The sequence below is a fragment of the Melitaea cinxia genome, chromosome 23 (assembly GCF_905220565.1).
Source record: "Melitaea cinxia chromosome 23, ilMelCinx1.1, whole genome shotgun sequence".
Lineage (NCBI taxonomy): Eukaryota > Metazoa > Arthropoda > Insecta > Lepidoptera > Nymphalidae > Melitaea > Melitaea cinxia.
In genome coordinates, this window is record NC_059416.1 from 6,438,201 (window position 1) to 6,461,022 (window position 22,822).

General features: G+C 34.7%; 1 protein-coding gene across 1 annotated transcript; it reads right to left on the reverse strand.

Moving 5' to 3' along the window:
* Positions 1-5,697: 5,697 nt before the first annotated feature.
* LOC123664980 lies at positions 5,698-6,915 on the reverse strand. The gene is made up of 2 exons (XM_045599344.1): positions 6,669-6,915; positions 5,698-6,485 (listed from the first exon to the last, which is right to left on the reverse strand). Exons 1-2 carry the CDS (start codon positions 6,913-6,915, stop codon positions 5,698-5,700), a joined length of 1,035 nt encoding a protein of 344 aa, XP_045455300.1.
* Positions 6,916-22,822: the final 15,907 nt, after the last annotated feature.

Here is a 22,822-nt window from a genome sequence, read left to right on the forward strand (position 1 = left end):
CAGTTGAAGCTTCTTTAGCTAAAGTATCGACTAACTCGTTGCCCGCTAGACCAATGTGAGATGGGATCCCCTGTAAAATAACAGTTTTCCCACTCTCTTTGATTTGTGTAATTGTATCTAGAATGGAGTAGGCTATCGTTGTGCCTCGAAATGTCGAGGTGCAACGAGCCAGGTGCTGCAACGAGGTTTTGGAGTCAGTTAATATTAAAATCCTGTTAGTGCTTAAAGTTTTGGAATAGGACAGTGCCTCTGCGATAGCAAGAAGTTCAGCTTCCATAATAGAGGCTTGAAAGTTAATTTTAAATTTTATACAAAGTCCATTTTGTTGATCATAAAATGCTGCGCCAATATTATTATTGCTATTTTTAGAAGCATCATCTTCCTGCCCTTATCCCACTTATGAAGGGTCGGCACAACATGTTTTTCTCTTCCATTCCTCTCTATTTTTCGTCACTTCAGTGCTTACTCCTTTCTTTCTCATATCCTCACTCACACAATCCATCCATCGCTTTTTCGGTCTGCCAATCGCTCTTCGTCCTTCGACATTCATCCCTAACATTCTTTTACCGACATAGCGGTCATCCCTCCTCATTACATGCCCATACCACGCTAACCTATTACTCCTTATTTTCTCTGTCACAGGTGCTACTTTCAAACTTCCCCTTATATACTCATTTCTAATCCGATCTTTCCTCGTTACTCCACACATCCATCTTAGCATTCTCATCTCGGCTGCGTGCACTCTTCTTTCATCCGTCACTTTTGTTGCCCAACATTCTGATCCATATATTACGACAGGTCTTATGATCGTTTTATAGATTTTCCCCTTAAGTTTAAGGGGCATTCGTGGATCACAAGCTGTTCCAGAGACCTGTCGCCATTTCATCCATCCCGCATTTATTCTATTTTTCACGTCACGGTCTATGTTGCCGTCATTTTGTATTAATGACCCAAGGTAGCGGAAGTCGGAGCAGACTGGTAGGGATACACCATCCAAGGCAATATGGGAAAAACCGGACGACCGCTGAAATCGCAGAACAAGTGCTCGGTTTTAGACCTACTTATCCTCAATCCCGCGCCCTCCAGTCTTTCCTGCCATTTTCCCAGTCTGCTCTGTACCTCAAGGACATTATCTCCGACAAGAACAACGTCGTCAGCAAACAGCATACACCAGGGTGCTTCCTCCTGTATGTCTGATGTTAGAACATCCATTACCAGGAGGAATAGATACGGGCTTAAAGCCGACCCCTGGTGCAAACCTACAGCCACACTGAACTTGTCAGTTACCCCGGCTTCGGACCGGACGTGGGTGCTAGCTCTATCATACATCGCCTGAACAAGTCGTACATACTTCTCTGGCACTCCTTTCCTTTTCATAGCCCACCACAGAACCTTACGGGGGACCCTATCGTATGCCTTTTCCAGATCCACGAACACCATATGCAAGTCTTTTTGTGCGAGTCGATATTTTTCGCAGAGTTGGCGGAGTGCAAATATGGCGTCCGTAGTTCCCCGGCCCGGCATAAATCCAAATTGGTTCTGTGTGACCTCACATTCTTCTCTCATTCGTCGCGCTATCACTTTCTCCCATATCTTCATGCTATGTGACATGAGCTTTATTCCCCGATAGCTGCTGCAGTCCTGTATGTCACCTTTATTTTTAAAAATGGGCACCAGTGAACTGTAGCACCATTCCTCGGGTATAACCTCTTCTTGCAGCAACTTATTGAAAAATAAAGTCAGCCACTTCCATCCATCCGCATTCAAAAACTTCCACACTTCCGCTGGTATACCATCTGGCCCAACTGCTTTTCCATTCTTCATACTCTGCACTGCCATCTTCACTTCCTCTATACTTACCTCTTTCACCATTCCTTCATTACTTCGTACATTTTCTAACACTCCGCTCCATTCATTTTCTTCGTTCATCAAGTTATTAAAGTATCTCTTCCAGCGTTCTTTTATTTCCTCATTGTCCGTCAAGATCTTCCCCGCTTCGTCTTTTATACATTTCATATGGTTTACATCTCTTGCATTCATCTCTCTCTCTCTCGCTATTCTAAAAAGATTTTTTTGACCTTGTGGGCTCTCTAAAGAATCATACAACTTATCTTGAACCTTGGCCCTTGCGATTGCGACTGCTTTCTTAGCCTTCTTTTTACTATTTTGATATTCCAATCTTTTTATTTTCTTTTCTCTGTCATTTCCATCTTCCACTCTTTTCCATTCTTTGAAAGCATTCTTCTTTTCTTTCAAAATCGTCTGTACTTCCTCATTCCACCACCATGTATCCCTCTCTATCTTTCTTTTCCCTTTCGTTTCCCCTAGGACATCCCTTGCTACACTTCGCACCCACGTTGCCATCTCACTCCAGCACTCGTTTACTCCCATCCCCACCATATCTCCCATCTCTATCAGTTTACCAATCACTCTTTCCCGGAATTCTGCAGCCATCTTCCTATCATCCAGTCTGTACCATTTCGTTCTAACTGGGGGCTTCGGGCTCTTATTTAAACTCTGAACTCTCAGAGTTAAATCCAGGAGCAGTAGCCTATGCTGGGAGACAAGACTCTCACTCGGTATTACCTTGCAGTCCTTGGCCGATTTTAGCCTGTTTCTTCTTAATTGCTATTTTTAGAAGCATCTGTAAAAATGATGTAGAATGAAGTGTATATTTTGTTTATATAATTGCTACAGATTAATTTTAAATGAAAAGTATTATAATTATGTTTTGATTTAGTTATTGTTTCTACATTAGTTCTTATATTGTTTGCTATATCTATGTTATTAACCCAAGTGCTTAATGTAAACATACCTAATTTTTTTTTAGAGGCAATAGGCTTAGATTTAAGGTTTTCATATATTGTAGTTAATAAGGGTACCCTTTTATTTCTCCAATATCTATTATTAGTTAAAGTAGTAAGTTCAACAATATTTTTGAATACTAAACAATTTTCCATGGATTTACTTTTAAGCCAATACTTACCAGCTAAATATCTTCTACGTAAATGCAAAGGAAAAAGGTATAACTCACTTTCCATTACATGGATTGGTGTTGTTCTAATAAAACCGCCTATTACACGCATGGCCTGATTTTGAATTCTGTCTAATTTTAACAGGGATGTTTTTGTGCTGTTATCATATAAAAAACTGGCATAGTCTATCCGGCTCCGAATGACGGATATATATAACTTTCGTAAATGTTTTTGATGCACTCCCCATCCCGAACCCGCTAATAGCTTAAATATATTAAGGAATTTAAGTACTTTAATTGATATTTCGTTTATATGTTTCCCCCCCACCTAAGTGATCGATCCAACCACACCCCCAAGTATTTCACAGTATCAACTATATCCAGTGGATTATTATTTATACATACACAGAAGTCCACAGGGCGTCGTTGCTGTCCTTTGTTAAAGATACATATTTTACTCTTATGTGTAGAAATGTCTAAATTTAGATTATAAAATAGTTTAGTTAGAATGTTAAGTGCTAGTTGTATATTATTCCTAGCATCAATCATATTATTTGAGCTTAAGTACAGTACATAATCGTCGGCATATTGCAAAATGGATACATTTGAGATAGATTTACACACATATATTGTCCCTATATTAAATAAAAGCGGTGACAAGGGGTCCCCCTGGGCCAATCCACGACCTGTACTTCGAGAGATCTCATAGTCTGAACCTTTAATATATAAATATCTTTCTTTGAGAAATGACCATAGATATCTACAAATATTTGATCCCACACCAAGACCATCTAAACCGAGTAATACATTACAGATATCAATATTATTATATGCATTCTCTATGTCAAGAAAACATCCAACAGTAAATAAATTTTTAGAAAAACCAATTTGGATTGAGGAAACTAAACAAGTTAAGCTACCTAAAGTTGAACATCCTTTCCTAAAACCCTTGGTCTCTTCGGAAAAAAGCTCATTATGCTCCATAAACCATTCGAGTCTGTAATTTATTATTGAGTGAAATATTTTGCAAATGCAGGACATAAGAGAGATAGGCCTAATCGAATCTATCGAAGCAGAATCGCGTCCAAGTTTTGGTATGGGTGTAATACGAATTTGGCGCCATTGGTAAGGAACAAAAGAACAGGATAAAAACTTATTATAAAGAGTTAATAAAACTTCCTTGCCCCTTTCAGGAAGATTTTTAATCATCGAAAATGATATATTGTCGCACCCGGGTGCAGTATCTTTTGACTTAATGCATTTTTCGAGTTCATGTCTGGATATCTGATGTTGAAGCTGTACGTTTACAGATCGAAATTGAGGATGAGGTGGTGTACAATAATCCGGGGATAAATTACACAGAAGTGTTTCGGCTATATTTTTGTCTACATGAAATTTTGATGATCTATACCCCTTCAACCAACGTAGGCGGTGCCACATATTATTTGCTGTAGTATTTTCGTCTAAGGAAGAGCAAAAATTGTGCCATGATTCACTTTTAGCCTTCCTTAATAGTCTCTGGGCGGTTCGAATCTTGTTCTGGAGTATATTTAAATTACTAGGAGTAGGATTGTGTCTAAAACGAGATAGGGCCAATCTTCGTTCCGCCACTGCTTTTGATAAGGTGGGATTCCAAAAAGGTTTGGGATGAAATTTAGTATTGGGATTTACAGGAATTTTAAAGAATGGAATACTTCGATCTGCGGCTTCATTTATAACATCAACAAACGCATTATAGCTGTTTTGCAAATCATCGAAATTAAATATATTTCTTTCAGCAAATAACTTGTCTATGATTTTAGAATATAGCAGCCAGTCAGTCTTTTTAAAATTACGTTTTTTAATAAATACGGGAACAACACTATTTGAAGTCGATAGTTTAATCATAAGGTGGTCACTTCCTAAAGTTTCATTTACTACCTGCCAATTAAATTTAAAGGAGATATCAGAAGAGACCAAAGAAATATCAGGCGAGGACTGTTGAAGAACACCGTTAACTAATTTTAAACGTGTATGACTTCCATCATTTAATGTAACTAAATTATTATCAATTAAGGAATCAAGAATTTGAATGCCTCGAGGATCCGTTTTGTTGGACCAATTGGTGTGGTGACCGTTAAAGTCTCCAAGAACTACAGATCGTGAAGATGCCAATGAAAAGATGTAATCCCAGTCACGTTGAGTTGTGTGAACATTTGGTGGACAATACACGGACATAACAGTTTCAATAGTATCGCAATTAAATATTTTTATACTCACTATCTCTATATTATTGTTGGTTTGTAAAGGATATAATTGAGTCTTCAATGATTTGTGTGCAAATATAGCCACGCCGCCCCAACCATCTGGTCTATCCTGTCGATAGATATTGTAATCTTTTAGTGAAATATCAATATTTGGTCCTAACCAGGTCTCACTAATGGCCGCTATATCGATTTTACCAAAGCACAAAATATGTTCAAAATCAGCTAGCTTATGTTTTATACTCTGAGCATTCCAGTGCAAGATATTAATATTATTTATTTTTGCCATCAAATATTCTCAGTAAAAAAGACCAATCGGGTATATTATGAAATATCCATGTTATTATCCACTCTAAGCATATTTGTACCGAATTTTGTATTTTAAGTTTAATTGAATCCCCTTTTCGTAAAATTATATTTTTAATTTTAAGTATTAATATATTAAAAGGAAAGTCTCTTTTTGGTTTTTCGCTGTTCTTACTACTGCATATCTAGATCACTATTATTCTCTGTAAACGCCTCTTCTACGTAACTGGATTTCCGACGATTCTTTCTTCTCTTCTTTAAAGACGGTCCTTGTTCGCTTAAGTTCTCTTCCACAACTTGACTTGTATTTGGGAGGTTTTTAGATGCTATATGCGCATAAGATGTGGTTGGATGAGCGTTTGAGGTAAGTGCCACATTATCAGATATAGAAGTTGGATTTTGTAAGGTAGATTCGTTATAGCGTGCGGGCGAAGAAGGGGGAACATAAATATCCATTGCTTTTCTATACGAACAATTAAATTCGGCCATGATATCACGAATTCTTCGTTCTTTTATATAGACTGGGCATGTCCTATCTAAAGCCATATGATTTTCATTGCAATTAATACATCTGTATACTGTGATGTCACAGCTGTCGTGCTTACCCCCACATTTTGGGCAATATGATTTTAGAGACGGGCACATTTTACGTGTGTGTCCATATCTCCAACAGTTTGAACACTGTGTTACGGGGAAAACGTACGGTTCTACTCTTACTTTCATATCAAAAATGTATATGTAAGTAGGCAATGAGGAACCTTTGAAACCTACTCGAATCTTTTCGCAATCTGACCAACCTATATCGTCTTTATTTTTCCTCTGAAGGCGTTTTACATTGATCACGTCGGTGGTACATGAAATAGATTTTATTAAGTCTTCTTCAGTTATATCTAATTCAATGTCTTTGATTACCCCATAAGATAAACCAACCTCAAAGGGTCGCTGAAACCTCCAACCCATTTCTATAAAATGATCGCAACTTATTAAGCGGTCTGCACTTTCCTCATTGTTGACTTCAATAGTAATTTTAAACGGATTGATATATTTAACTTTTGAAATATTTAATATATTCTTAGACTTAAATAATTTGGCGAGCGCAAATTGCTTAGGAAACATAGTTTTTGAAGTGACGGTCAATTGAATACCTTCTCTCAACGATCTCAATCTCTGTTTTCTCCGCACGACTTCGGTCCATTCATCTTGGCTTTCATCTTCTTCTCGTCTTCTTTTATGAGTTATGTTATTATAGTTTTCTGCTATCATTTCCTCCTCATTATGTTGTGTAAGTTCATCATTTGAGTTTAATTGTTCATTCGAATTTAAGTTTTCATTTATATTTGTTATTATTATATTTTCTTCAACTTCGCCATCCTGAATTGTTTCTTGTTCCATTCTTATTAAGATATAAAATCGCACGCAATTGTAGCAGCCAGCCGGCGCGCGCCGGCTAGCGAACTATGGTAGTAAACGATTCCGAGAATTATAAGGTCACGCGCACTATTACAACTATAATACGTCTATGCACTATGATGCACCGATCGGAACTGTAGTTAATAAGTTTGATACATTAATTATGATTAATGGTTATTTATATTATTTGTTAACTATTAATACTATATTGTATTTTTAATCTTGGCCAAAACCCAAGCCTAATTTGAATTTACGGCACTTATTAAATAAACCTGTTGACATGTAACATCCGTTGACGTTTTCGTTCAAACTAAATTATATAATAATAATAATAATAATAATAATAATAATAAAATTTATTTCAGGACTAGCCCATATAGTGTTAGTAACAATGTTTCTTATAGCCTAGTGTTAGTACAGAAAATTTAATACTAACTTAAAAAAATTAGGTTTACAACTTTATTCTCGTTATTAATTTTTTTTTTCTCATATAAAAAGTTGAAATTTTACCCTTCTGGAAAAAAAAAAAAACTGTTCCAAATTTGATTTTGATAAATTTCTCAGCGTTACATAGTACAGAATCTGACTAGCGTTGAAGTATAAAATATCGACTTTACTTTGACCTGACCTTTACTTAGTAATCATTTACGTCAATGCAGACATAGAGAAATTTGTCGACTCGGTCTTTTCGACTGTAGCCCCAGTAAAACTGTTATAGATGCACTAAAACTTTCAAAGGTACAATTGTAGATCTCGCAATAAGAAAAAGTTGAATGATAAAGAAGTTTTTTTTTAAGATATTAAATGCAAAGATTTTTTTGACGTTTGAGTTGGTTAGTTTGGTTTCTTCAATAGTATATTAAAGTATAATCCTAGAAAAAAGATAGTAGTTTTGAAATATTAATATGTTGTGTGTGTTAACGCGTGCACGCGTGTGTGTTTGTGTGTGTGCGCCTGTGTGTGTGTGTGTGTGTGTGTGTGTGTGTGTGTGTGTGTGTGTGTGTGTATATACCAACGTATTCGCGGTTTTTATTGGATTTCAATTCACTTATCATATTGATTAGAAATTTTACTTCTCCCCTAGTGGTTGTATTGTTGTTTTTTATCTGTTATCCTTTAAACAAACCTCAAGGGCATTCAATGAACTGTAAAGAGTACGTGAGGTCCAATTCTGTCTGTATTTATGTTTGATACATTTTTACGCTGTAGTGTAAAAAGTGTACAATAAAACCTACAGGGGATGAAATGATGAAAAAGGGATCGGGTGTTTTATAGAAAGTCTACTATTTTTCAAGGCAAGGATATTAAAATTCATATTAAAACTTTTAATAAGAAATGAAGAGTCTTTCAGCGTTATTGAAGAATTACCTCTGTAAGCGGTGCAATAGAGGATAATTTCAAATTTTAGAGTACTTAAAATATTTTCATTTAACAAATTCGAAAGAACTCGTAAGAGTGTTAGTAATAACAGTCTATGTAATAGTATGGTAAATTATGGGCGTGATTAAAAACAATGTATTTACTATGACTTTAGATTAAAAAATAAAGTCGTAGTAGATATCTATTTATTAGGGAAAAATTCTTAGAATAAATCTTTAATATTAAAATAAGGATACGTAATGACTGAATCATCTAACGATATATTATGAAAAGTTTAATAAAGTATAACGATATTGCTTTTATTAAAGTAAATTGAGATAATAAGTTATAACGATTGATCATTTCTGTTTATGTACAGACTTGAGGGGATTCTTGAAACCTTTTTGTTACAATGCTTTGCTTTTAAAAAATATTGATTACTGGCTGAAATGGCGAACTTTGAACCGCTTTATATTTCATTTTTTCATGAATATATCGATATCACTAAATTTTATTTGATACACAGATTGCTCTGACCTCAAGGAACATGAATAGGAAGAAAATCTAATTGCCACAGTCGTTCGAAATTTATGCGCGTACATTCTTTTCTTTATTTCGTTTTTATGTATACTTTAATTTTTTTGGCTATGAATATACTCGTACCATAAATTAATAGGCGCAAATCAAATTACTGTATGACTAAGTAGATAATTACTAGAATCGAGTAGATCAAGAATGGACCAATGAATTGCTAAGATTAAGTGGAACAGAATTATGGTTCAACGGGAATATTGATTTAACATTGATAGCCACTTACTTGGCTTAGCCACTTTCGCTGAATATAAGTTAATTTATAGTTAAAGTTTTAAAAGCAGATACTAGATCGTTCAATAAGTCCCGAGACTAACCTGCAAATGGCGCATATATTAAAAAGTCTTTTGATTTTTAAAAAGTACTGGCTATCAATACAAGAATATGTGTCAAATTTTTAAAAATGGAACAATAAAATTATTGATTTTGAAACATTTAAGTGACGCTACGGTTGTAATTTCGATACAATGGAAAAAAAAACGAGTTTTGCGTGTTGATAAAACATTGTTTTTTAATGGGAAAAAATACCGTTGAAGCACAGCAATGGCTTATAAAATGTTATGCAGGATCAGCTCCCTCTAAAGCAACCATTTTTCGGTGGTATGCCGACTTCAAACGCGGTCGCATGGACACCAATGATGGGGAACGCTCAGGTCGTCCAAATGAAGCAGTGACTCAACAAAATATTAACCAAGTCCTCAAAATCGTATTGGAAGATCGGAAGGTAAAAGTGCGAGAGATAGCCGAGATAGTGAAGATTTCAGCTGGTAGTGTTTTCACTATTTTACATAAAAATTTGGCCATGAAAAAGCTTTTTTCTAAGTGGGTGCCGCGTTTGCTTACAACTAATCAAAAGGAACAACGTATCAATGATTCAGAGCGATGTTTGGCGCTGATGAATCATAATAAAAAGGATTTTTTACGTCGGTATGTAACAATGGATGAAACCTGGATATACCATTTCACTCCGGAATCCAATCGGCAGGCAGTGGAGTGGAGAGCGGCTGGTGAAAGCCGCCCGAAGCGTCCAAAGACTCAGAAATCGGCCGGTAAGGTTATGGGGTCTATATTTTGGGATGCGCATGGAATACTTTTCATCGACTACCTTGAAAAGCGGCAAAATATAAATAGTGACTATTACATGTGCTTATTGGAGCGATTGAAGTACGAAATTGCGGATAAACGGCCTCACATGAACAAAAAGAAAGTGGTGTTTCACCAGGACAACGCACCTTGTCACAAGTCCGTGAGAACGATGGCCCAAATTAACGAATTGGGCTTCGAATTGCTTCCTCATCCCCCTTATTCGCCAGACTTGGCCCCCAGCGATTACTGGATGTTTGCAGAACTCAAAAAAATGCTTCAGGGTAAGAAATTTGACTCAAATAGTGAAGTTATCGCAGCAACGGAGGCTTATTTTGAAGCCAAAGACAAATCGTTCTACACACATGGGATAGAAAAGTTAGAAAAGCGTTGGAGGGACTGTATCGCTCTTGGAGGAGACTATATTGATGAATAAAAATTAATTTTATAAAAAAGACCTTTTTTAGTACTTAGTCTCGGGACTTATTGAACCACGTGTTACCTTTGTTATTATAAATACCTGATAGCGATCGCTATTAATAGTAGGCAACATATCCGCCAAGTGGAGCAGCGTGCTGGATTCAGCTCCAATTCTTCTCCCACATCGAGAAAAAGGCCTATTTCCAGAAGTGGGATGTTACAGGCTGAATCGAACTCATCATTAAATTACAGCCTATACAGTCCACTGCTGGACATAGGCCTCCACAAGTTTACGCCAGAAATAACGTGAACTCAAGTGTTTTGCCCATAGTCTCCACGCTGGGCAGGCGGGTTGGTGACCGCAGTACTGGCTTTGTCGCACCGAAGACGCTGCTGCCCGTCTTCAGCCTCTGTATTTCAAAGCCAGCAGTTGGATAGTTATACCGCCACTGGTCGGCTTTTTAAGTTCCAAGGTGGTAGCGGAACTGTGTTATCTCTCTGTGTCATATCTGTGTGTGTGAATCGAACTAATTTGTTACTATTACATTACAATACTATTTTTTTTTCTTAAAATATAAATTTATGTAATAATTTACAAATTTGTAAAGGGTTCGTTAAAGTTTCTAATTTTTGTTTACACATTGGTTATATAATCAAGATGTAATGTAGATAACGTGGACATGGGAATGTATATTTACACTTCGACACGTTTTCAAGATACTTATGAACTAGAACTTGCGTACTGTTGTAGAGTTCGTGACACACATATCACATCATATTGGAGATTAATATATAGGTTCAAAAATGATAAAATGGAATCTTGGTAGGTCTATAATGTAATGTTTAAAAGCACAGTCGGTAATAAGGTCCTAATAGGGCTTACTACATTACTGGTATTGCAGATGTCATTGGCTATGGTAACTGTTTATAAATAGGGCCTTAAGACACTGGTTCGACACTCTACTAGTATAAAAAACTGGCTTTAACCAACCCAAGTTCAATCCAAATAGTGATTGCTCACAGATAGAGGACGGGAGATATCCCGTTAAATAAATTTACATTTTTAATGAAAACATTTAGCACTCCTGACTGTGACGCGTTTCAGACTGTCCAAGATGTACCTCATTTGCTTATTGAATATATACGATTTCAATCCGGCGGAAAAGCCATTACGAGACTTATGAATTTGAATAGATTAGATACTGGAATGTTTCATTGATATACTCGCTCGTCCGAGTTCTAATGAGGGCATAATACTGTTCAAGCACATAAGCCTCATTTTATTGTATAGTTAGAATAAGGTTACGATGGGACTGACATGTACTAGTGTACAAAAGTCCCTAAATAAATTAAACAAATAAAAAAAGTTACATAATATATTCTCGTAAACGTTAGCGATGAAAAAATAATTGATTAAACTGTCAGTTTGGTGGTGTATATAATTTATCCACCGCGTTATATTTGCGTATGTTTGGCGCACGAACTCCTCTTGATTATTACATATTTTGTTTCAATATTATACCAATTATTCATTTTGTTATTATTAATTACTACGGCGTTGTTTTCTTTATTTTTAAAAGCAGTATATTAAAATTACTCTCTATTCATTATTATGCTGAGTTGTTTTGAGAAAAAAAAAAACTGGTTATAAGTTGTCGTTCTAACAATTATGATTAATATATAGTACAATTGTGATATGATTTTTATTATAGAGTTTATGTTATTTAAGCTCAAGTTACTTGAACAAAATTATCTATATAAATAAATAAAATTGAAGTGTCTGTTTGTAACATTAAAATAACCGCTTTTTACTAAATGCATATACAAGTAAATGCACATATAAGTATACACGGTACATATACCAAAATAACATTTTTTACAATGTTCGTCTGTCTGTCTGTCTGTCTAACAATAGACAATAAATAGACATTTATTCCGGCTAATTTCTAAAAAGGAATTAAAATTTTTAACGTCTTGGCGTTTAACTTTAAGAAGATATTTAAGTTTCTAACTAGCACGAATTTTAATTTATATTTTAAAAGAAACGATGACTTGAAGAGTCTTGAAGGCAATATTTGCTCTTCCAGCAAATAAACAAACTCTTTAGTATGTGACATTAATATATATTTATTCTGATTTTTAACATTTGCAATATACATTTTTCTACAAATAATACGAAAGGTTAGGGACATATGAATACTTTTGTTCATCAAGTAGTTACACAAGCAGGTTATCGATCCTATTTCCACAATCAACCCAGACGTTCAAGCTACCGTACTCACCAAAAGGAATATGACACTCAATGGTAAAGTTACTTGCCCTAGTCAGGTTGTTCTGTATTTTGAGCAAGATATGCCCCCTGTACCCTACTTCCAAAATTTAATAAATAGTATTCAATGGACGGCTCTTTTGGAGATTCGTTCGGGAATGATATAATATTGATGTCCTTAAAGTAAGGATAAATAAAACATTGATCAATCAAATTTAATATTTATCCAATAAAGAGGGACAATAATCTTGTGTATGTATGCCCTAATAATTTATTAACAAACGACTAAAAGCCTCTTCAAATAGTCTGGCACTCGGTATTATGTTTTTGTCAACTAGTATCCGAAGAACGGTGCGTATGCGTGACAAAATATAAAATCATGTTTATTTTTTAATATACAAAAATGCCTAAAAATATGAATATTTATTGTTTTAGCAGTCTTATTAATAAATATTACTATAACCTGATCCTGAAAGAAAGTCTATTTCGTTTGTGTAATTCTGCTGGATAGTAAAAGTTTAAGGTACATATGCAAATAAAAAAGATGTGTACAGCAGACAGTAGTTTTAGGACAGAATAGTAATAATTATGAGATGTATACATGTAAAACACTCGTAATTTCGATTGTTTTAATTCGATTTATAACCTAGAACTAACTTCAAATTTACTTTAACGTAAAAAGTACTTTTGGTACCTTTTGGCTTTAGCTTTTCGCATCAATTGAATATAAAGTTTTATATTATTATTCACACATTCTTTGCACAACTTGAGAACTACTTATTTACAGATAAATTTAAGTATTTTGAATAAAAAAAAAAAAAAACAAAGAAAAAGTTACATAAAGAATATTACTATTTAAAGATATGTATATTCTATCTGAAAGTAGCATATTCGGATAAAGTTTATTACCGTCCTTGTTTCATTAATCACATTAAATCAAGACCCTTTGTCATACCTTTATACAATAAGCAAGGGATTTTCTAAAATGTCAAACTTAAAACCTACCTTATTTAAATAATCTCAAGTTCTAAAATAGATTGACAGGAACGATGCGTAATTCTCTAATGGCGTATGCTGGTATAAATATAAATATATGGGTTTATCTGTAAACTGAGGAAGCTAAATTGGTTATTCAATTTATAATTTAATATAATCATCCGTAACCTACGCGATACATGTAATTTAAGTCTTATTTAATTTTGTCGAACGACTTATTACGTGTAATAAAATGATCAAGACTGTGTAATAAGATTGATGGCAAGATGTTTCTCTTTTACTGAATAATGTATACGATATCAAAAAGGATATGCGTGTCTTTTCAGCTCATCGTATAAACATGATTTTTTAAAAATTTATAACTAGGTCGGCAAACAAGCATACAGCTCACCAGATGGTAGCTTATAGACGCCTGCAACACCAGAACCATTGTAAGCGCATTTCCGACCCTATTCTCTATACATCCCAGGAACTCTGGTCACTTTAATCACCATCAGGAACACAACACTGCTTGAAAATAGTATTATTTAGCTGTGATCTTCTGTGAGGTCGAGATAATACCCCAGTCTGGCTGCTCCATATTTTTAGCAGGAAATTTCCTGCTGTGCCCTACCTCAGTTTTCAGATTCCAGTAAAGACATCGTATAAGATTCGTTTCGCAACACCCAATTCTATTCCTGGGGTTCTAATTCATTCATCATTGTAATGTTGATGTACTGCTGTATTGTTGGTGGAAGAGTTGTTAACCATAAAAAACTTTAAATTTTGTTAATCTAATGAATTTTACGTAATGAATATCATCGATACCGTCCACAGACTTTGTGCTTTATACGCTCTTTACGAATTTCATTTCAGTGTAACTGTACTGTTCCCCGACATAAACTATTCATTATTTAATACTACATTTAATTATGTGTCTAATTACGCTTAAATGGTGCTTAAAACTGGTTTTAAAACACTTATTTCTTTAACTGAACTTCGCTGGATGTTACGAGTAATTGAGTACGTGCCTTGTTTTCATAAAATCTCTTTTCAGTTGTATTTTTCTCCTTATTAACTTAAGATCAGGAACCTTATTTTGACTGCAATTGAATTGTCACGGAAAGCGTCCGCTGAATTGCAAATCGACTATCTACTAAGACGTCACTTTACAGTTTTAGTTTAATTAAATATAGAATGCCAATTTATTGTCAATGCACAGAATTAGACCTGTAACAGTTTTAAATGATTCATATAAAAATATAACCTTCCTTTGATAGTCAGCCTACAACAGTTGTTCGACATAGTGAGATTCTACTCTCCAGACGAAAAACAACATGCAGCAGTAATGACTTTTAAGGAATGTAAAAGAAGTTAAAAAAGTGAGATGATATCAGATATTTTGTATATTTTAATTTTATTTTCACATGTTAATCAATTAAAATTTACACCATATTCAGAATGAACCGCCTTGGCCTGTAATGAGTAATTACACATTGTTGCAGTACAAAACAATAAAATTAATGCAATCCATGGACAAACGAATAAAATCAACAAATAGAGTTGTCTAAAAGTCTATCCAAACTAAAAAATAAATATCAACAAGAGCCTATTCTTAACGAATTTATTTATATTGCACTTTATTAAAAACATCAAGAAATAAAAAATTCAGCTGTTTAACCTACGTTCTCTAAGAGCAGTTTATTTTGACATAAAGAAATGGATTTTCGCCGCCGATATTTACGTTGCGGGGTCTTCCTAAAATATCTACAGTTGAACAGTATTAGGTAATACGGACGGGAAGTTGATTTATAGAATGATTTTAAATTATTCTACGTTTGATTTAAACATTTGATATGTATATTTTATTGGACTCTACCGAGAATCTAAAAGGAATACTGGATGCTGATTTAAATATGAATCATAAGTTTTGTGATCAACGTCAAAGAAAGATATAACAAAAAGTAACACTGAAAATGTTCAAGAAGTCAGAAGTGTGGAGTAGGGAGTAGAGTCTTTAATTTAAATCTTGTTCTTGTTTGTCTCATACAGAACCTCTTGCTCTCGTGTTTTGTATGGGATTAAATAACAGTAAGCATTATTATATGTCTCACTTGATATTTCATAGCTTTGTTACTTTGGTCACAAAAATTCACATAAGACAGTTTATTGAAAAAGTAGATACTATATATCATTAATATATATTAATACGCTAAGGTTTGCCTCCCTTTTTAGAAAAAAAACGTCATAATTACTATACATAAATTATATATATATATATATATATCATTTTATAGATAATTGCTTGCTCTGCCGACATCAATCACTAAAAAATTGCTTTTGTTTTTGTAAATTAATTAATTATTAAAATTATATATGTAGATGTACATTGAGACACAATACAGCAATGCTGCCATCTGACGGATTTTATTTATTTTGAAACAATGTCAACATTATTGACGGTCGGTAAATTTTTTGTTCAATTTCAAATCAACTTACATATAAATACTTTTTTGTAATTTTGTAAAGTGATAATTATTATACTCATTTATTGCGGAATTTTCGCACGTGCTTGTGCGCGTAGCTTGTTTTATTTTTCTTTTAACGTCTTTTCGTGTTTGTTGAACTGAGATTAAAATATTTTTCTTTTATTACACTTTATAAAATAACGATTTTTTTTAGATTCATGAAATGTTAAAAAGTAACCTAATATTTAACCATTACCAATATAAAATGATTTATTTCGTGTTGGAATACACGAAGTGTTCTGTATCACTAACCAAATTTTAACACTGTATTTCTAAGATCGAAAACACGAATCTCATGTTCCAGTTTAAGCTTTACATTTTATTTTATCTAGTTGTAGATTCAGAGTGATGTCAGAAATTATATTCTGTTTTAATCATAAGTTTGTGCTATTCATTAAAAAAAGGTATTGAGTGAAATATGAGGTGTAATATGTACAGTGTAGTCAGTGACAGACAAACGGAACTCTAAAAAATATTGAAAACCGACCATAATATCATATTACATATTATTGCGCTTGAGTACCTACAGAGCTAATGACAGGGAATATTAAAGGAAAAATATTTATTCTGTTGCCTTGCGGCGTGTTTGCGTTTTTAACATCTTCAATATTATATTTTTTCGTAATTTATATACGTTCGATGTTTAATAAAAATTTCCAATATATATTTTTTTTGGTTCTAATATTTGATATTTCATATACGGTCTGCGTATTATATTTCTCATTCTGACTTATTAGATCGACAAAATCACAAGAATGTTGTAAAAGAACAAATATCACCAATACACACAATAGTGTATTAGTTATTGTGTAATGATAGAAACGTGATTTTTGTGCCATTAATCTTACAAACTATTCAAAACAGACAAAGAAAAAAATAATAATTCCGTCTCTTGTCAGAAGATATAATTTTAATTTGCTACAATATTTTAGTGTAGGAACTACTGTTTTATGTATACTTTCAGAAAAAGACAGATGCAACTTCAATATGTTCTTGTTACTCTCCTATCCTTGTTATCTCCTTACTATCTTAATGAGTGGGAAGCATGTTGTGGATGCCAAACAACACAATATTACTCCAGGTAATTTTACAAATAATACTATTATGAATATATATTTCCATTCCAACTTCTTTTTAAAGTTTTGTCCAAAGTCACGAATTTACAACAGCATTATTGTACCAGAAAACGCAATAATTTATGTAAAAAAGTTTTATGTGGCATAAATCATAAAATCTATTGTTAGATAAATTTTCATCAGTGGGTATCGATAACTGAAATGAACGAATCTATTTTAGAATTTTATTACATGCGTTATGTGTATGTACGATTATAGTTACGAAACCATTCTATCTATATACGAGTATATAAAAATGAATGTATGTCTGTATGTCCGTAGAATAGAATCGTAAACTATGCATTTGATCACGTCATGATCTTCAGCAAAGTGTTGTGCATGAGCAAAGGTTTCTGAGTTGGTACGACCAAAGATAAAAGCGTAGCAACACGCGCAGGGTACAGCTATAGCAATAGACGATAGATATAGCGATTTTCTTACACGAAGTCTGAAAAAAAAAATCGTTTTTGTAGCAAAACTTCTCTACGCACGCCTGACTTGGGAGCTGGTGAATGCGTGACATGAGCGTTACAAACAGTGTGATCAGGTGAGGCGAATGGAAGTTAAGAGGGAGATATAAGGTACTGAAGATAGAAAGAGAGAGTTACATTTCGTATATTACTGTAGGGGCAACTAAAGAAGTTTTACTCCAGTAGTCGTGTGGTTTGAAGCTCACTCGTTTTTTTTTTCATCATCATCATTACAGCCTATACAGTCCACTGCTGGACATAGGCCTCCACAAGTTTACGCCAAAAATAACGTGAACTCATGTGTTTTGCCCATAGTCACCACGCTGGGCAGGCGGGTTGGTGACCGCAGTACTGGCTTTGTCGCACCGAAGACGCTGCTGCCCGTCTTCGGCCTGTGTATTTCAAAGCCAGCAGTTGGATGGTTATCCCGTTTTTTTTTAAATTATAACCAATTTAAAAATAATTCCATCATTTTGTTTAAAGATGTTAAAAATAGCTGAACTTTGTATTAACATAAAGTAAAATACCGTTAAGAATACAGTACCGTAGACCACATAGTTACTGTTCAGCAGATTATACAGAAGTCAGAGGATAGTCGGCCTATGTGTTTTGCTTTTGTGGATTACGAAAAAAGCTTTGACTCCATCGAAACCTGGACTGTTCTGGAGTCTTAGAGATCACCGATCAGATAGTACCGATGTCAGTCCAAGTTCGGAACCACCAGACAAGATCCATCCAGCTGCTTCAAGGTGTAAGACAGGGTGATGTACTATTCCTGAAACTTTTTACCACCACACTGAAGAATGTCTTTAAGACATTATCATGAAATCGACTGCACACCAATGTCAACGGAGGGTATCTCACACTTTTCCGCTTTGTCGGCGACCTGGTGTTAAGGGTAGAATCGTTGTAAGACTTGCAGAGAATGTTATCTAGCTTTAATACTGCCTTGGTTGGATAAGACTAAAATCATGATCAACGACCACGTCAAATCAAAACCAATCTATACGGAAGATGTAGCCCGAGAAGTTGTCCAGGAGTATATCTACTTCAGAAAATATTGCAGTTAGTTAGAGATATTATGAAGGATGGAATCGCTAGACGAATGTGACTAGGCTAGGCAGCGTTTTGAAAGCTGCATCACACCTTTGCTACATCCTTGCCACAATGTCTTAAGATCAAGGTATTCGACCAATGCATCCTACCAGTCATGACATAGCTAGTCCACCGACTGCATGTCACTCAGAGAGTTATGGAGAGGTCATTAAGGGAAAAGGTTCCAAATGAGACTATCCAACTAATGACTAATGCGGGTGATCGGGTCTTGTGGCGAATCCTAGGGGAAGGCTTAAATCCAGCAGTAGACTGTAATAAGCAGATGATGATGATTCATATAAAGTATTTATTGATTTAGAAATTGTTATGTGGTTTTCAAATGCATCACAAATTTATTTACATTTCAAAATATTTGTTGATGATTTACAGATATTTGACTTACTATCAGTTCTGGGACAGCTGTTCAGTTCAAAATATATGTATGAAGGAGTATTAAGTTGTCCAATTAATACATTTCGAGCAATTACGTTATTGAAAGGTCCAATAAATTATTGCTAAGAGATAAAGTGCTATTAAAGCTATTGTCGAATGCATTTATTGAAGTTAATTGATTACGATTTTAATTGCCACTCATTGACAGGCTTACTTGAAGCTACGATTATTCTCAATTGCCTTAAATTTTCCAAAAAGATGTTATAATAATACTTTTTATCTCAAATTTTCTAGCGTTATTATACTATTGAACTGTTATACCTCCGCTCTGTCAGCGTTCTTTGTTAAAGGTCGGCATTATATAGCTAGGCTCTAAGCTTCTTATCACGTCGGACAGAGAAGCGTGCATGTATATACGCATACTCACGTACTTATGTATAATTTAAACGAAAAAAAAAGAATACAGATAGTATATAGAAGACAGCTATTAAACAAAAACTGATTCGTTTTTTGTTTAATTCTAAGAATTATATTTAATTTTTGACCAAAATAATTCTCATTTATACAAATTAATGGAAAGCCGGTTTTTTTCTTCGGTTATACTGCGAAAACTACTGAACCGATCAGAATATTACTTTTTTTTTTTTTTTTTTAATCTTTTATTTAATGGGAGTTTAATCACTTAGTGATTATGTCACCCCCGTAACATAAATGATACAAAATGACAACAACAAAAACATAGCCATATAACAATAAGTAACATTATACTTAGTTAAAATAAATAATAATAATAGGCCACGGACCAAGAACAAAGCCACAGTTATGTGTGATTTGTTCTTGGTCCCTCGCATATCCTAACTTTTGACACTTACAATATGATTGATCTAACCCAATTATTATCTTTGATATATAGCAAATAACATCCTGCACAGCACCATAGCATCCTCCGAAAAGGGAGAGGCCAAGGCGCTGTTGCAAGCTCCTACATCTGATCCCCAGCCTAGCACTTGTCTCTCCGACGCGTTCCGGTCACATTCCATTAACACATGATAAACATCGTCAATGACATCACAAACTGGACAATTTGGACAATCAGTTTTTCCCATTAAATGTATGAACTTGTTGGATGGAATGTGACCAGTACGCATTCTCAACAAAGCCACTACATGCTTTCTGTCCATCTTATTCTCCTCGAACCATGGGTAACGAAGTGGCTCAGACTGTACTGTTTTATACCAAATACCTTTCAATCGCGAACGCTCATCAAAGTACTCGCGCCATTTGGATCTACAGAGTGTTTTTAAGCTATTAAGCCAATCTGAGTGTAACGGCACACATGCATATTCAATCCCTTCGTAAGCTGCTTGTCGGGCTAATAAGTCAGCCTCTTCGTTACCCATGATGCCAACATGAGAAGGTATCCACTGGATCACAACATTTTTATTTAATGCACGGATTTTGCAGATAGTATCTATAATGACTACGGCTATCGGTATCCCTCGAAGACTCGAGGGTATCCGAGCCAGATGTTGAATACTACTTTTAGAATCCGAAAAAATCACAAAGTTTTCCTGATCTATGTGCATTATGTATGATAGGGCTTCGGAGATCGCTACGAGTTCACAGTTCATGATCGAGATGTTGGCATTGATTTTAAACTTAGCTTTAACATCAAGCTGGGGATCAAAGAAAGAAGCTCCTATATTTAAACCATCCTTAGACCCATCAGTAAACAATTTATAATGACGGTTAAATTTTTTGTTTATCATTCTAATGCAACTAGATTTGAGATCGGATACATTAATCAATCTTTTTGCCTTACTAACTCCGTCAATATTAGCACTTATAGTTTGACTTAGATCAATACTGCTTATCCATGTGTCTAAAGAGAAAATATCTATTATGGGACTAGAGTGTATAAGCGACTCCCTATATGTTCTATGGATAAGTATAAGCAATGGTAGTTTTTTATTTCTCCAATACCAATTCTGGCAAAGGTTGGATAGCTCTTCTAAGATGTCTGTAAGGATATTGTTTTGAATTGCTCTGGATCTTAAATAAAATTTACCTGTTAGAAAAGTTCTCCGAATACATAGTGGCTGTAAGCACAGCTCACTTTCCATCGCATGGATTGGGGTGCTTTTGATAAAACCTCCTATGATTCTCATTGCCTGGTTTTGTATTCTTTCTAGCTTAACAAGGTGACTAGTCCTACTATTTCCATATAAAAAACAACCATAATCAATCCTACTGCGAACTATCGATATGTAAAGCCTACGAAGATGTTTGGGGTGAACACCCCATTCAGCACCAGCTAGAACTTTAAAAATGTTTAAAAACCGACAAACCCTCTCCCGGGTCTCGTTTATATGCTTCCCCCATGTTAGAGAGCTATCCAGCCACATGCCGAGGTATTTGACATAATGAACTTGCTCTATCATGTAGTTATTAACAGACAGATGAAGCCTGTTTCTTCTTCTACCTCTGCTAAATAGGCAAACTTTGGTTTTATTATGAGATACACTTAAACCTAACTCTGTCATCATACATTGAAATTTATTTAGAGAACTCTGTATACGGGCCTCAGAGTCTGACAATCTCTCCTGGCTACTATATAAAATGAAGTCATCCGCGTATTGTAACATGTATACATTATTAATACTTTTACATATCCCAATTGTAGCTACATTAAACAGTAAAGGGGACAAAGGGTCTCCCTGAGCAATACCTATACCAGTAGTTCGACAAATGAAACTGTTATCTTGTAGATGTATAGACAGATGTCTCCGATGTAAATATTGCCATAAATAATTACATAAAACAGATCCCGCTCCGAGGTTATCCAAACTACTTAGAAGAGACGTCAGATTAATATTATTGTAGGCACTCTCGATGTCTATAAAACAGCCAATAGTAGGCAAACCTTTAGAAAACCCTATTTGAATGCGTGTTACTAATTTAGAGAGACCATCATAGCATGATTTACATCTTCTGAAGCCCGTAGTGTCAGATGATAAATAGTTATTTTTTTCTAGCAACCATTCAAGCCTACGACTTATAATCGTATGAAATATTTTACAAAGACAAGATATTAGTGCAATAGGTCTTACACTTGTGTCAGAAGTAGGATCAGTTCCCGGTTTCGGTATAGGAATAATTCTTACGTTTCTCCATTGTTCTGGTACGAAACTGGATTGCAAAAATCTGTTGTACATAGAAGACAGCAAAGTTATACCAATATACGGAAGGTGTTTTACCATAGAATATGATATACCGTCTTGACCAGGGGCTGTATCTGATTTTTTTATCGAATTAACTACTTCCTGTACCGAAATCGGGTTAGATAACTGTCTATTATTAGAGCTAAATATGGGAGTGAATGGTGTTACATAATCTGGAGCCAGAGATCTTAACAATTTTTCGGCTTTACCATGATCAATACTAGTCGTAGATACTTTGTAGCCTTTGGTCCATTTCATGCGTTTCCACATCTCACTCGAAGAAGTTACACTATCTATACTATTGCAAAACTCTTGGAAGGATTTATGCTTGCTTTGACGTATTAATTTCTGTGCTTCCCTCACTTTCTTC